The following is a 15,879-nucleotide window of genomic DNA, read 5'->3' as shown; positions in this document are numbered from 1 at the left end:
GAACAGTGTGTTTTATCATTCTGGCAGAAGCACTGAAATTGAAATTTTCACTCACGTCATGACCAGGGTCTCATCTCCTGGCTCACTCAGAAGTCCATCGACGAACACAGAGGTGCTTGTAAAGTTGTGAATGTTCCACGTCCGTCCTTCATCAATACTGAACCTGTGGGAAAGGATGAAGTGTTCAGAATCACCAAGACAGAAGCAGAGACTCATGAAACTGTATTCAGATATAACAAAAGAGCCTTGTCCTGATGTCAGCAAATGAAATCTTAAATAACAATCAAAACACTAGAAATCAACATTAGACTTATCATTTGGTACTTCTAATGTTGATTTCATTTGGTACTTAATGAATTTAGATTGTGTTGCCCTTTATACTGTCTGTGCGTGATTAGCACAACTAGCTAAATGCTGAATAACTAGTGGATCATAGAAAACTGGTGTATCCACTTCATGGTGTAAATTCAGTTTATTTTCAGTACAGTTTCTCACATTGTCCCTCTGTTTGGTTCAGAAAGCTATCAGACGTTAAGGTAACTTTTTTAGCTCATAGCTAGCTTGTAGCTATTGTTTGCCATTGTTTACGGGCCTGGAAGACTCACTGAAATTATTAGGTTTTTAAACCAACTGCAATATGGATAAAATTATTTATCAGATACTAAATTTTATTTACCGTTAGAATCAATACAGAGCACATGTACTGTTTTATATTTGAAATGTAGCTCTGTTAAAACATTTCTGAATTAAAGTATTATTGTCTTTTGAGATAAAACAACATTACATATGTGTAATTTATTTTTGAAAGTAATCCCATAAAACTTTGGCAAAGCCATGGAAATATGGTTATGATCGACTACCTAACATTCATATTAGTTAAACAATAGTTTGTTTGCAGAGTCTTGACATGTTTTCTATGTGGGATAACTGGATACTGCACACATTCTTACCAACAAAATGCTTATTTTATAATGTCTGAAATCTCTTGGACAAGAATTTTGGAATGGCTTAAGAAACACAAGGCATACAAAAAGTGGATTGCAAAATGTTTGATATTCTAAACATGGGAGCAGCTAGGTGCTTTCCATAGCTATGGTCTTTCACCAGAATTATCTTAGTGAGATAATAAGGTGGCTGTAGCTTAGGAGGCAGAGCAGATCATCTGCTAGTCAGAAGGTTGGTTCTTTAATCCAAGGCTGCCAGACAAGATACTGAATCACACAATGAGTGAGGAGTTTGAACTTCAGATTAAAAAAAAAACAACCCAAAAGCTTATGCAGTAGAAAACTGTTCAATTTAAAACTGGTTAATATGAGATGAGGGTGTACCTTTTGATTTCCTTCATGTTCACTTCAATTTGATTTTATCTATGTAGGGTTATAGACAACAATAGTTGCCTCAAGGCATGCCATGTTGTAAAAACCCTACAATAATAGATACCCCCTCATAAGCAAACTCTTGTGACAGTGGGACAGAAAACTAAATTTTTAACATAATGAAATATACGTTTACAACAGATATTTTTAGTAGGTTAAATGAAACATCATTCGAAAGTCATGGAAATTCATTGGTAAAAATTTGTATAAGAACTGTGTAATTTGTTTTTTATAACTATGTAGTGCGAAAATGCACATACATAACAAAGTTGGATCACTGAAGTTGTATATACATAGAAAATTGACAAAATACAGCATTCATTGCTAATTAAGTGCTTTTTTTTTTTAAATGCTTTTAGTCATAATGAGATCCTTTTTTGTGAAACTCAAGTGTCTGTTATTCAAGTTTTCTTTAGTCCTGTCTAAAATGAGGTTTGTGAAGCAAGCAAGAAGAGCCATCTGCCCAGCTTTATTCACTGTGCCGACAACTCCTGCCGTCAACAGTGGCAGCAGTACTGAATAAGTGTGACTATGTGATGGAGAGGGATCAATGTTGAATCGAGCAGTGTGTGGCTCGCTCTGCGGGCTGTGTTTTAACGATGTCCTAACAAGGAGTGCAATAAGATAATCACTGGGTAAACAGGCACTGTGAAAGAAAAACAGAATGGATATACAAAGCCATCAAAGCTAGGCCTTGCTAGGCCTTTTTATGCGTCAAACAAAGGGTTCTCTAATCTAACAGTGTTTGAAACCACTTTCCAAAGGCAGAATGGGCCTTTGATGAATTGATGAACCAAGGAGTACTGAGGTGTGAATGTAAGCAGGCTATGAATTTCACTCAGACTCTGTTCCTTCAATTCTACTCACTACTTCTTGTAACATCTGTACAACCAAGCGCAACATCATGAAAGACTTCTGACAGTCCAAGTTTTATTATCTACAGGACAAAGACACTAATGGGCACCACCAAGAGAGTTCTTGGCATTAGAACAAGAAAGCAGAATAAAACTGCCAAGGGGACGGTTCGTCCAAATTCCTTGCCTCCGAGTTTGGTCATTTGGATTAACTATAAAAACATTTGCCCTTCAAAGTGATCAGACAGCAGATCACAGGTAATTTGAGGCATGCTGAGACCCTAAAAGTCTTTCACCAGAATGATTTTGTCATTTATTAGTAATAATGGTATGAGTGATATGGATGAGTGAATAGTAAATGAGGCGCTAAAGGCTCTTTTAGACTTTGGTTCATTTGACCGAGGAAAGAAAAAAGACATTCTTATCTAACAAAACACATAGTTGCATAAAATGAGGCATAACGCAGTGGCTAGACAGTTTTAGTGCCATCATCCTGCATGATCAGTACTTATCATAGTAACTAAATATGATATATGCAAATAGCATGAACTGCTTTTTGTCAGCTTTCTATACGTATAAATACAATCCCCTAAAGACCATGGAAACTTTGACCAGATGGCAACTGATGATGGACTCGTTGAGCAATAATGCCTTTTTTTTTTTCTTTTAGAGTTATACTTTATATAATAAAGAGCTTTCATTATATCTGTGTGGCCTGGCTTAACCTCACAGAGACAAAGAAGCAAAGCTGATAAAAAACAATGGGTAGAAAGGAGAAAGACCCTCCTACTCTTCTGGCAGAGGTCCGAAAGATCTTCTAGGAATCACTCAACCATCCATATCTGTTGCTCTCTAAGACTCTCAGTGTAAGTTACCACACCACCTTACCCCAGTAAGAAGAAAACCTCTTTTATTGTACAGAAAATCCAGGGTTAACCCTGAAGTTACCCGAATAAGTGAAAATTCTGCTCCCTCATTCACCAAACTAATTAATTAATAACTAATTAATTATCTCGTTTCCATCTTTTAGTAACCAGAGGTTTCCTCCTGTTAAAAGGGAATTTTCCTTTCTACTGTTGCCAAAGTGCTTGCTCATAGGAGGTGATATATTTGGGTTTTTCTCTGTATGTATTATTATAGGGTCCACCTTACAATATAAAGCATCTTGAGGCGACTGTTGTTGTGATTAGCATTGGTTGTAGAGATAATGCTGTAATCAGAGAGATTAGCTAGGCAAACTTATAATTACTTCTTATGTCACACTCCAACGTTTATGCCATTCCTTGAGTGCTATAAAGAAATCAAAATCAAGAGCAGTCATAAATCTTAAATGTACATAACATTCCTATACAGGCAGTGTACTAGGGAGGCATCTCATTTCTCAGCCTGCTGCCTTTTCATAATTAGCTGATATGAATGCCTTGTGAGAGCTACAGAGTATAAAAAAAAAAAAAAACTCCTTCAAGTTTGAGTGAGTGTATGAGGAGCTGGGGAATTATCGGAAATGATTTGAGGGAGTGTGTGTGTGTGCAGTCACTTATAAAAGTCGAGATGCACTCTTCAAGTGTCTGTGAAATGGCATGGCTTTGATGCACACAGTTGTAGCTATCTTACTCCCGCTTGGGAACATGGTGTAATCATTTTGGAGAGTCAAAGGCACTACAGAATCTGGGAACAAGTCATATTTTCGGGATTTGGAAAGATAGTATGGAGTGTATACATTTGGAGGACTTTGTGAAGAAGCATTTCAGGTCAAGAACAGTTCTTAATATACAAGTACTGACAACCTACCCAGTCCTCCACCTATACTTGTTTACTAATATGTTTTTCCTTTTCTTGCCATTATACACTTTTTTGTCATCTTTGCTTGCTGTGTGTGATAGGTTAAACCAGGCCACAGACTTACTGAAAGCTCTTTAATATAAAAGGAATACATTACCCCTAAAAGAAAAAAACAATCACATTACTTCCCTAATGTGAAGTAAAATAAAATATATTCCAGTTTTTACGACTAATGACTACCTTCTAAAGCAGTTAATAGGTTCACATTAAACTATGAACTCTAATACCAAGGTTCAAAAGAAAACGTACTAAGATTAAAAAAAAACAATGGGACTGGACAAAATCATAATGTTGTCTCTCACATGTACACAGAAGAAATACTTATCCTCAAGAGTTTCACTTCTAGGTAAAAAAGGTTAATAATAAATCTTAATAGTGACGCTTATAAATACAACTTACACTTTCCAATACATCACTGTTCAGAATGCCAGATGACATACAAAGTAGAAAAGACACCATTCAAAGGCTGACCACGAACTGCAGTGTCCCAGGTTTTAGGATCATTTTTCAGGGTGCACTGGATATGCAATTTATAGCACAGCAAAGTACTGTGGATATAGAGAAAGGCTGCATACTAATGTATAACGGCTAAAAATGTGTTTTGTGTGTGATATAAAAATGTTGTCGTTGATAATTCTTCATAATGCAATCAGTAATTTTGTTTATAAAGGGCAGTATTTTCCAACTTTTTGGACCCACAGCACATATTTCACATTAGAAAAACCACACCACCAAACAAAAATGTAACAAAAAACATATTGATAATTTTCTCATGCGCACCAGGTATAGCGGAATTGGCTTGGTTTATCCTCAGTATACCTTTTTACTTTCTTCTGACCACTACTCAAACATTGATATAGGCGTTCTTATATATGCAGCTAGCATGCTGAAAAGGCAAGTGTTTTTAGTTGTCTCTGGGTCTCTGTTCTCCATACCTCATGAACACCTAATATGCATTACATGCATTACACCAAGTCAGCAAAATATTCAGATTCTCCACATTTCCAGGGCATTGAAAAGTGGAATGCTGTCAAAGCTGTTTGCCTTTCTGAATAATGCACAATCACCCCTTTGATATCTGGGTTTAGGCTATAGGAACGTGGGCCTGTCACTCCAAACTCTCCAGATGTTTACAACTGAAAATAACCCCTTGCTGTCACTTTTAAATACAGTAGCCAACTTTAATTTTCTAACTTGTAGGGTTAATCATTTGCAGGGGCAATATTTTTACTTCAACCACATAACAAAGTATTTTTCAGAGCCTAAACCTAACCAGGTGTAGTGTTACTTGGACTATCAACAAAACATGAATAAAAACCAAAGCAAGCAAAGTTTAAATACACAGCTACAAAAAGGATACAAAATAAGATGTACTGCACTAATCCACTAATGCCAGTGCTGCTTCATCTATTATTCATGCGCACGATATTTCAGCATTCAAGGCACATATGGAAAGGGTATATCTGGCACCTCTTTAAAGACATTCGTATCAGAATGTCAACAGGTTGGCAGTAACTGATGCTTTGGGAGGGATCACCTAAAATAATATAGGAATAAAACCAAACTTTCATGGAAACAAGTCTCAACTACAAAGAAGAAAGGAATAACCTTTAGACCTTTATTATAACATTGCTAGTTAATATGGTTAAGTGGCATGCATTATTTTTCCATTGAAGGTATGATTGATTATAATAAACTAGTTTGCAAAGAGTAAACTTTGATTTGGCTTTGGCATTTGTCTGGCAGATGCACATTACCCTGCCATGCCAGCTAAATTAAGCATAAAAATCAAGCTTGGATATAGAATTATAGCTTTAAAAAGGCTACATAAGGACTTGCAGGACTGAAAAATTATCCTTTTTTCTAAAAGTCTGTAAATGTGACCGGCAACTTAAAGAGCAAAATTGTATTTTGTTATAATAATGATAATAATAATAATAATAATAATAATAATAATAATAATAATAATTATTATTATTATTATTATTATTATTATTATTATTATTATTATTATCATTATTGTAGGGTCTTTATGTTACAATATAAGGCACCCTTGAGGTGACTGTGTTTGTGATTTGGCACTATACGAATAAAACTTAAAATTGGAAAATTGAACAATAATGTTTAGTGTGTGGCTCTCACTCTTAGTACTATAACATAGACGTGAAAGTGAGAATTTGGGGGGGTCATGGAATTCATTTCTGACTCCAGAACAAACTATTTTGAAATAAGAAATATCAGATTACATTATGGTGATTTTACATAATGAAGTGGTAATAATGAGCATTCACACTTCTATTACTTAAGAAGTTCCCTTTTTACCCAAGCCAAAGTGAGGGAAGAATGTCAAGGACTCTGTTCCTATCCGAAAAGTCATTTGATTTAAATTTGTGATAAATGCTTTTCTTTTTTTTCCTGAGCACTTTCTTATCTATGCGCCCTCATTATTTGATCCTTATTTATTAAGGTCAGTGAGATATTATCTTGCTGAGGTAGAAACTGTATTTGTGGACTAAGGGGAAGGAGAGAGAATCGTTTTAAAAAATTCAAGGTACCGTACCAGAAATCGAAACTTTTTCAAAATCTACAAGTATGCAATTATACTAAGCAACATTTATATAAGAAATGCACCCAAAACATAATACTTTGCAGGGGATGTTACATTTTCAAAAACAGTATAAACATCTCAATTCAAAGTCTGTATAACAATGATCGCATGGCATTTTGAACATCCACTGACTGACTCTACATTGGAGTTAGTGTTTCTTTACTGTTACTCATTTTTACTTCTGTCTCCCGTTGATTTAACATCTCCTTGATTACTTCGTTTTTTTTTTCCATTTTGTCAGTCATGCATATAAAACTAGGGCTACAATTAAAAGCATACTTATTGATTGACTGTCACAGGCTTCTAACGGATGATCACTGGTACCAGTAAATTTCAGAATAAATCATTCCATTAACTTTCATTATATTGATTATAACTGATTTTGGTGACACTAAAAGGCTTTAATAAGCCAATCATGAAAAAAATCCCACTCCATTAAACAATGTCTTACAGCAGCAGCAAGCAGTAAGCATTACTGTCTTTGTAATCTTACTTGAGTATCTTGAGGGGAATCGAGGTATCTTTGATGGCAACGATGACACCACCGTGGTCCAGATACAGGATATGATGCTCCTCCTCAAACACCTTTCAAAAGCAACGTGTTTAGAAATAACAAAAGGCATGACAGTCACAGGCTAATAAACATTTTGAAATGATAGATATAATATACTTTATCCTCTCAGATTCTCCTCAGTGGAAAGCTGAAATGGTGAGGTCAGAATGGGAAGAGTGAAGCAGTATAAAAGAAGAATTAAAAGAGAGGATGTGTACCTGTCTCCACGTCTTTCCGCAGTCTGAAGAGATATACATTTCTTCCTTATACTCTACTAGCTTGGAACCCAGGTTACCTGAAGGCACAATGAGGAATGGAGAATTTTATCAGGCATGAAGTGAGCCTTCATGTGGGGCAGGCAACACTAACGGATTCAAACTGTGTTAGGGATGCTAGAAAGGGAATAACTGAAGAGACAAAGTCACAAAGGTTGAGCACTCCTCCTTGAGAACTTTCTATTGCTGTGTGTGTGGTTTTTTTTTTTTTTTTTACATTTGGCCAAAAGGAGAGAATATGTTTGAATTCTGAATCTGCCAAAATTAGCTAAGATATAAAAAAGGATTTATCTCTTTCTCTGATCAAAGCTGGAGGGGTATATTTGAATATTGGAATAGATTTTCTGATTTAGTAAAGTTACGCTTTAAACCCAAATATCTTAAGGGTTTAGAGTTTGTACTTCTTTTGTAAATTAAAATGTAGTTACAATGTGTGTGCTTCAGTAACACATCACTAACTTTAATAACTTTTTTGGTAATGTTGTTGCTATAAAGTTTCCAGACAACCAGTGAAGACCCCAACAGGTTATACAGACGTATGATGTATGTTTTGTGAAAAATTAATTTAGCCAATGAAGATGTCACCCACTGGTTTCTGGACTAATTCGGAAGGTTAAAGGTTAGTTTTTGGTTATTTTTTTCAGATATCAGTGGAAGAGTGCTGGAGAAGTGGGCAGCCCTGGTACCTCCTAAATAAGAGTCCACTTATTTAGGAGCCAGGTTAAGGCAGGTACTTAAGGGGCCAGGATGTCTCCTTCTCCAGGCCTCTGTCATCTTCCCCCAACCTATGAGGATCATACACGATTCCAGTAAGGACCCGAGGTGGTATACCGTAGGCTATGGTTATAGGGCCATACACAGTCCAAAATCAACCAGAATCAGGTTTGCCTCGGGAATTTGGTTGAAGCATGGTGGGTGAGTATTAAGTGTGTGAATGGGAATGTGCAAATGTATCCCATAGTACCACTTAAATTAAATATAAGTGCAAAACAATGACTACAACTATGCATTCCAGTATGCATCCACTGATTCTAAGTACAGATTGGACAGAATAATAAGTTAGTGGGACAATATCTGATGGTGTGCTCTGAATGCTGATGTGAGGTCATGTGATACTGTAGAGAAGGACACTTGTGTTGGTGAAGAGAACACCAGTTGCTGGTGGTGAAGAGCTGCTGGGAAATGGCCTATTTAGGTCACACATATTCCCAAGTGGGGAATGTTTATTATGAAGTTGTGTGAACTGACAGAGGCAGAGCAACTTAGATTTACCACTTCAACTTCCTAAAAGCATGGAAGAAGGCAAAGCTTGTGTCTCTGGTGAGCTAGGTGAACGTCCTTCCCTGTGATAACCATCTCTCACCGGCTGAGAGTGCATATATAGCTAAGTTGCAACTGAGCTATATCTGATGCGTTTTTTTTCTCTGGGGCCAGGTTGCACTAACCTCATAAAGTATATTTTGGTAACTTTCCCAAGGCTGTCAGTTCAGTTACAACCCTATAGGCTGCAAAAACACCAAAGCAAAATGGTTCTCAAAGAATTGAAGGCAATGCTGGAGATGGGGGCATATAAGAGTCACTCAGTTTCTGATATAGTCCCATTGTTCTTGTTGTGGTTGTCTAAGGGTGGTCCTAGCTGGAGAGCATGGCACACCTTGATGCAGTGGTGGCCCCATGATCCGAAGGTCGGGGGTTCAATTCCCCTGAACAGCTACCCTGAGGTACCCCTGAGCAAGGTACTGTCCCTACACACTGCTCCCCGGGCGCCCAATGGCTGCCCACTGCTTCACTGAGTGAATGGGTTAAATGCAGAGAGGAATTTCCCCACAGGGATCAATAAAGTACACTTTCTTTCTTTTCTATATAAATAAAATTCAATTCAAAAACTATACTGTGTGTCTTTGTTGTCTGTGAGAGTTTTTCTTTTTTTTAAGCAGAAATGGGCTTTAGTAGAAAATCAAAAGTATGACTTAAATGGCTTGTTTTCTCTTTTTCACAAACAGACACAGGCAGCTTACTCACTGACTTAATTTCATTTTCAAGCCTTTTTTGCTTTCTGTCAGCAATGCCCCCACAAAGACAAATATAGTAAAGTATCCAATAAATAAAATTGCTGGCAGTTTAGTAAACTCCACCTTGTGTAAAAGTCCCCAGGTATGAAGCAGTGTGGCAGCAGTTTTATACTCCACCACTGCACAGACAGAAAGGAGCAGCCAAAGCTTTTCCCTTGGTAAATTAAGTGTATTTTTTCTATGGAGGAAAGGGGTTTTCTTGCCTAACCATGCAAACTCTTTACATAAATACTGCGCAAAAATCTTGAGCCACACCTTATTTCTTTATATTTTGATAGGAAAATGGGAAATTGCTGGGAAATACAACATAAAAGAAAAAAAACCAAAACACAAATGTGTTCAGTTGTAACAAACTTTATTCACCTTTATTCTTCAGCACAGCCTGAACTCTCTTAGGCAAGCTTTCTTTTTGTCATTCCTTTAAGTTGTCTTCAGGAATAGTTCTCCTTGATTCTTGGTAGACATTCCAAAGATCCTTTTGAGATAGTGGCTGCTTTTTCTCTGTTCTCTGCTAAGATGACCCCACACTGATTCAATTACATTGAGATCTTAGCACTGGGGAGGCCAATACATGACTGGTTTATTGTGTTTTTTTTATTGTATGTTTTCACTGCATTGGCAGTTTGTTTGGAATCATTGTTACATTGAACAATAAAGCCATCTGTGATGGTTTGGTACTGAATTTCAGTCAGTGGTGTTGGAGATCTTGTCAAACCTGATGAACTTATGAATACAGAAAACACTTGTCAGATTTTGATTTGGCTTGCAATATCAAAAGTGCCTGGAAAGCAATTGGCTAATGGCTAATGGCCAATCATTTTTCAGCCCGATAATTATCCCAAACCCACTTCCAATGCTGTAAAAATATACCTGGATAGAAAAACGCACAGTTGAACACTATCACACATGGAACCCAGAACTTAAAATTACTGAAGCAGTGTGGGAAAGGAAAAAAAAGGCAGCTAACATCCTTGGAGAGTTTAGGCTGTGCTGAAGAATAAAGGTGGTCATCTCGAATCTTGACTTTCAAGCTAGACACAATTGTACAAACTCTGGGTTTTGCCTTTTACATTATATTTACATGATATTGTATTTGTACAGGTTTCAATAGATCGCTACATTGGCAAATGAAGACTCAAGACTTTTCCATTGAATGGATGGCATGGATAGACTTTTCCATCTCACTGTATATTAGGGGCTTGCTATTGTACTGCTTCCATGTCACTCTACCCATCCTCCTCATTCACACCAGCCCTTTGCATGTCCTCCTTCACAGCATCAGCGAATCTTCTCTTTGATCTTCTTCTCTTCCTCCTACCTGGCAGACCCATATTTAATATTCTTTGTCCAGTATATCCACTATCCCTCCTCTGCACATGTCCAAACCATCTCAGCCTTGGCTCTCTGTCTTCGTCAACTTGAGTTGTCCCTCTGATACACCGATCTACTCTGATATACCATAAGTTTTGGGCTATAAGGCGCTACTTTTTGCACAAGCTTTGAACCCTGCGGCTTTTAGTCAGGTGCGGCTTTTCTATGGATCATGATTTTTGTGATATCGTAAGACGATTGTTTTGGTTGTTCCGCTGTTGTACAGCACTACGTTGCCTGGCGGAAGGGCATGTGATCAGACACACAAGAGTACAAGGGTACAAGAGTGGTACGCTGGTCACATGTCCGTCCGCCAGGCAACGTAGTGCCATATGAAGTAGCACGAAAAACAAACTTGATTAGCAAGGCTCTCAGCGAGGGAAATAGAGCTGCTGCACGTACCCTTGGTATAAACGAATCAATGGTGAGACGCTGGAAACGCCAGCGTAACAAACTAGCTCAGTCCAAAAAGACGAAAAAAGCTTTCAGAGGAAATAAGAGCAGATGGCTTAAACTTGAAGACTGTATTAAAGACTGGGTGAACACACAGAGAGCAAACGGGCGAGGTGTTTCAACTGTGCAGATCTGACTAAAAGCCAAAACACTCGCCAACGAAATGAAGATAGAAAGTTTCAGAGGTGGGCCATCTTGGTGTCACAGATTTATGAAATGAAAAGGACTGTCCATCAGGGCGACTGTGTGTCAGCAACTCCCTCCCGACTACGCAGAGAAAATAACAAACTTCCGCAAATTCACACTAAGAAATAAAAACAAATGTATTCCATCGGACCGGATGAGATCATAAACATGGATGAAGTGCCGTTGACGTTTGACCTGTTAATAAGCAAGGTGAATCAACCATCACGGTGAGAACAAATTTCATTTGTGTGCTGGGCTGCACAGCATCAGGGTTTAAACTTCTGCCAATGGTGATTTTTAAGTGAATGACTATGCCAATACAAGAGATCCCGAGCGGCATCTCTGTTAAAGTCAACAAGAAAGGGTGGATGGTGGAAAGCGTAATGAAGGAGTGGCTGCAAGAGTGCTATGGGAAGCGACCTGGAGGATACTTTTGCCAAAAAAAAAAAGCGTTGCTTGTTTTGGACAGCATGAGGGCCCATATCACAGATTCTGTGAAAGCAGCCATTAAGAGCACAAACTCGATTCCAGCTGTGATTCCTGGAGGCACAATGAAGCACCTGCAGCCACTCGACACAAGTGTGAATCGTGCGTTCAAAGTAGCACTACGCGTTCAGTGGGAGGCGTGGATGATTAGCGGCGATAAATCATTCACCAAAACTGGTTGCATGCGAAGAGCAAGTTGAGAAGTGTGGAGCGTGGAGAAGTGTGAAAACAACCACGATCACCAACATATTTCGAAGGGCTGGACTGCTGCGTGATGGAGAGGGAAACACCGCCATGGCCCTTCAGAGGGTGTTCAACTCCGACACTGACAACGAGGATTTCTTTGGTTTTGAAAGCGACAACGAAGGAGAGAAGCGGAGAGTGGATGACGAAGCCATCCTAAGCCTGTTCGTTTCCGACACTGGAGAAGAGGACTTTGGTGGTTTTAGTGTGCAGGAAGAAGAGAAAGATGGTGGTGAATGACTGACTCTTCTTCTTGTTAAAGCCGTGTTACTGCACCTGAGCCTAAAAGGTAGGCCGAATCTATTTTTCTGGTGTGCTGTAGGTTATTGTTATACACTACATTTGTTACTCGTTTATAAAGCACAGTACATGTTTCGTACTTGTAATTACCTGTACTTGTATATATACGTAAAAAGTTGTGCAAATATGTACCGGTAACTTGTTTTTCAAAATATTAAGGGATGTGTTCCCAAACAGCCATCTCTTTCCTGACAATCCCCTTTGTGCATATTCTCTTACATATGGTAAGTAAACATTAAAACACCTGTGCCTTTCAGTCAGGTGCGGCTAATGTATGTACAAAACAGAATTTTCCCCTGATTTTAGCTTGTGCAGCTAATATTCAGGTGCGCTTTGTAGTCCGGAAAATACAGTACTCATTTCTAATCTTGTTTATCCTGGTTACTCTCAATGAAAATCTCTTACCTGCTCCCTACTCTCACTATAGATCAAAATGTTGTCTTCAAAAATCGTAGTCCACAGAGACTCCTGCCAGACCCCAACCTGACTCAGACCTCAATCACCACAGAAAACAAGAAGGGGCACACAGCTAATCCTGGATTTAATACCACAGCCACCTTGAACCCCTCTGTAATTCCTATGACACATTTTGCCATTGTTTTGCTGTTCTCATACATCTCCTGCACCACCCTCACATACTTCTCTGCAAATCCCAACTTCCTCTCAGCACCCTATCATACACTTTCTCTAAATCTACAAAGACACAGCCAACCCCTCTAGAAAACTCAAGAAACAAAATAAATAAAGTGAAAACCAGTGGAGGAAGCTCATAAAAAAAATACATAAATAAAAATAGGTTTACTTACCAGCACCCATAATAAGACCTGGAGCAGAGTCTTTGGTGTGGACAGTCCCAGACACATAGGGGTTGTCTGCCCAGCGCAAGTGGAGGTGGAGGTGACAGTCCGGCTGCAGAGGAGACACATGTAGAAAGAACTTAGGAAGCACTCAGATCCACCCACCAAAACAATGTTCAATGTGGCCCAAAGTACTTAGAGTAAAATAGTGGGTCTACTGAATACCGGAGCACTCGCTCAGCAATATTTAATGAGTCTTACGACAGAGATACCTGATTATCCCACTGCAAACTCATCTCAGTTCAAAAGGGTTTTAGTTCGGTTAATCAAACTGTATTTGTGACAGATATTTAATGTATGATAATTTATTTCAAATATGAGAATCAGAGTGGAGAGTCACCAGTGCAAACGTTAGGCATTTTATGAATTACATTTCCACTTGTTGCTTCAAACCCTAATGCCAAGGATTTTGACTGCAGTTTCAATAGAAATGTATTGTTTTGCACAAAAGATTGTCATGAACTGTTTCTGATAATATATCAAAAACCAGTGTTTGCAAACAGCTGGAAAGCAAGTTTGATCTATAAGAACCTGAAGACTTGTTGGTTGCATCAGATCATTACTCACCAAGATCCATCTCTGTTTTATGAATTACAAACAGTATATTACATCACTTTGGCTCATTCCAAAATAGGGTTTTCAGTATGTTTTCTCATAGATTTCAAAGCAGTGAAGACAAATTATTGGTTAGGTAGCACAGGACATATTCTTCAGCAGTGTAAGTTAAGTACCATCAGAGGTGTAGTGCTGTTTGTCTAAACACTGTTTTAAAAAAAACTGTTTTACAACTACTCTTTCAAGAATTTCTGAAATAAAAAGGTGGCTGGCGATTGGCCTATAATTAACTAAAACAGCTAGGTCAAGTGCTGGCTTTTTAAGTAATGGTTTAATTTTTGCCACCTTAAAAGCCTGTGGCATGTAGCATGTTACACTGATCACATTTAAGATCGACGCAATCATTAATGGTAGGAGTTTTATAGGAACGGGGTTTAAGAATGGGAACAAATTAACCTTTTATATCCTATGTAATTTTGCCAGTGTCTGGCTATATGTGCTTTGTGTGGAATTGCTCAATAAATATATAAAAATCTTTTAGCATCTGCACATTTCTTTGTGGTGCTTCGTGGAGCACGCAAACTACAACACACCGCATTCCGAAACGATAAACCTCTCCTGTGTATAGAGGTCATTTCTCTTAACCAGTCTCTGTCAGGTAATGGCTACAGCTGACAGCACGTGCCTGTTACACTGACACATAGATAGTAGATGGTACATCTGCTATCTGGCTTTGTCTATCTCTGTGAGTTGTGATGTCAGTGAGGCAATACATGTGATGTCAGCTTTTGAAATAAAGCCACCTCTCTGACTGATAGATGTAATAACTGGAATTCAGGCAAGGTAATTCTGTTGAGGTATGGAAGAGGCTAAAGGGAAGAGAGGTCAATATCAGAGCGACCAACCACATGCGTGCATGGCTCAGAGATGGTAAATGAGTCTCAAACTGATATCTGTGTCCTACCTCCAGATGTGTCAGCTGACTGAAGCGATGGTTCAAAAAAGAACAGACTCACACCCCCTCTATCGCCCTGCGAGGTATGATGTATGGATATCAGACTGCGGGTGACTCATTGCTCTTTGCTGACTAGCCTACCCCTGCAGCAGCAACTTTGACAAGATGGATGGCAAAGCTAGGAGGGCATCTCAAACACATCCTTCAATGTACAACACTCATCCTTCCTTCGCTTACTTCATGCTTACACTCTGAACAACCTAGTCAACAGGTCTGAACAGTCTGATTGATTGCTGCTTGTGCAAGATTGCATCTGCACTTCAGTTTATAGATACAAAGTCTAAGCCAAGTGTCTACTACTATGTACAATATGCATGACTATGTGCAGTACTAACGTACTCTGTAAAAATCTGTATTGAGTACAGACTAGTTTGGTTAGAAGGGTGCTTACCGCTTTGCAACTGACGGGTTTGCCATTCATGTCAGTGGTAGGTGGGGCCAAGGGTTCCCAGTCACGTCCTTTGTTGTAAGTTATTACAGTTGCCACTCTTCCATCAATTTTCTGGTTTGCCAAGAAGACTCCTTTGATTCCACGTACCTGACAGAATGAGATAGATTTTTCATAGCTTGGGTTAATTTTGCAAAAAGTTATTTCTGTTGCCCTTTTAAATAAATCTTTGAACATGATGCAAGTCATTTTGAAAAAAAAATGTGGTATATATGTAACTACTGCTTAATCTTCTGTCAGCTGCTCCCTCTAGGGCAGTGGTGGGGAAACTCCAGGCCTCAAGGGCTGGTTCATTACTTGGCCTCTGGAGAACTTCAAGACATGTTGAGGAGGTAATTTAACCATTTAAATTAGCTGTGTTGGGTCAAGGACACATCTAAAACCT

The 15,879-nt window shown here is 38.5% G+C and overlaps 1 protein-coding gene across 5 annotated transcripts in view; it reads right to left on the bottom strand.

The window, feature by feature from the left end:
* sorcs2 (sortilin-related VPS10 domain containing receptor 2) overlaps positions 1 to 15,879 on the bottom strand; it is a 375,253-nt gene that overhangs the window by 21,679 nt on the left and 337,695 nt on the right. For all 5 annotated transcript variants that reach the window (XM_087837752.1, XM_087837753.1, XM_087837754.1 and 2 more), the window contains 5 exons: positions 15,438 to 15,584; positions 13,426 to 13,528; positions 7,452 to 7,528; positions 7,174 to 7,265; positions 56 to 163 (listed from right to left, as the gene is read on the bottom strand). In XM_087837752.1, coding sequence (XP_087693878.1) covers positions 56 to 163; positions 7,174 to 7,265; positions 7,452 to 7,528; positions 13,426 to 13,528; positions 15,438 to 15,584 — 527 coding nt within the window. The remainder of the gene's footprint in view (positions 1 to 55; positions 164 to 7,173; positions 7,266 to 7,451; positions 7,529 to 13,425; positions 13,529 to 15,437; positions 15,585 to 15,879) is intronic.

The sequence above is a fragment of the Neolamprologus brichardi genome, chromosome 3, assembly GCF_056152115.1.
Source record: "Neolamprologus brichardi isolate AB-2024 chromosome 3, ASM5615211v1, whole genome shotgun sequence".
Taxonomy (NCBI): Eukaryota; Metazoa; Chordata; class Actinopteri; order Cichliformes; family Cichlidae; genus Neolamprologus; species Neolamprologus brichardi.
This window is presented reverse-complemented; position numbering and strand designations above follow the sequence as displayed.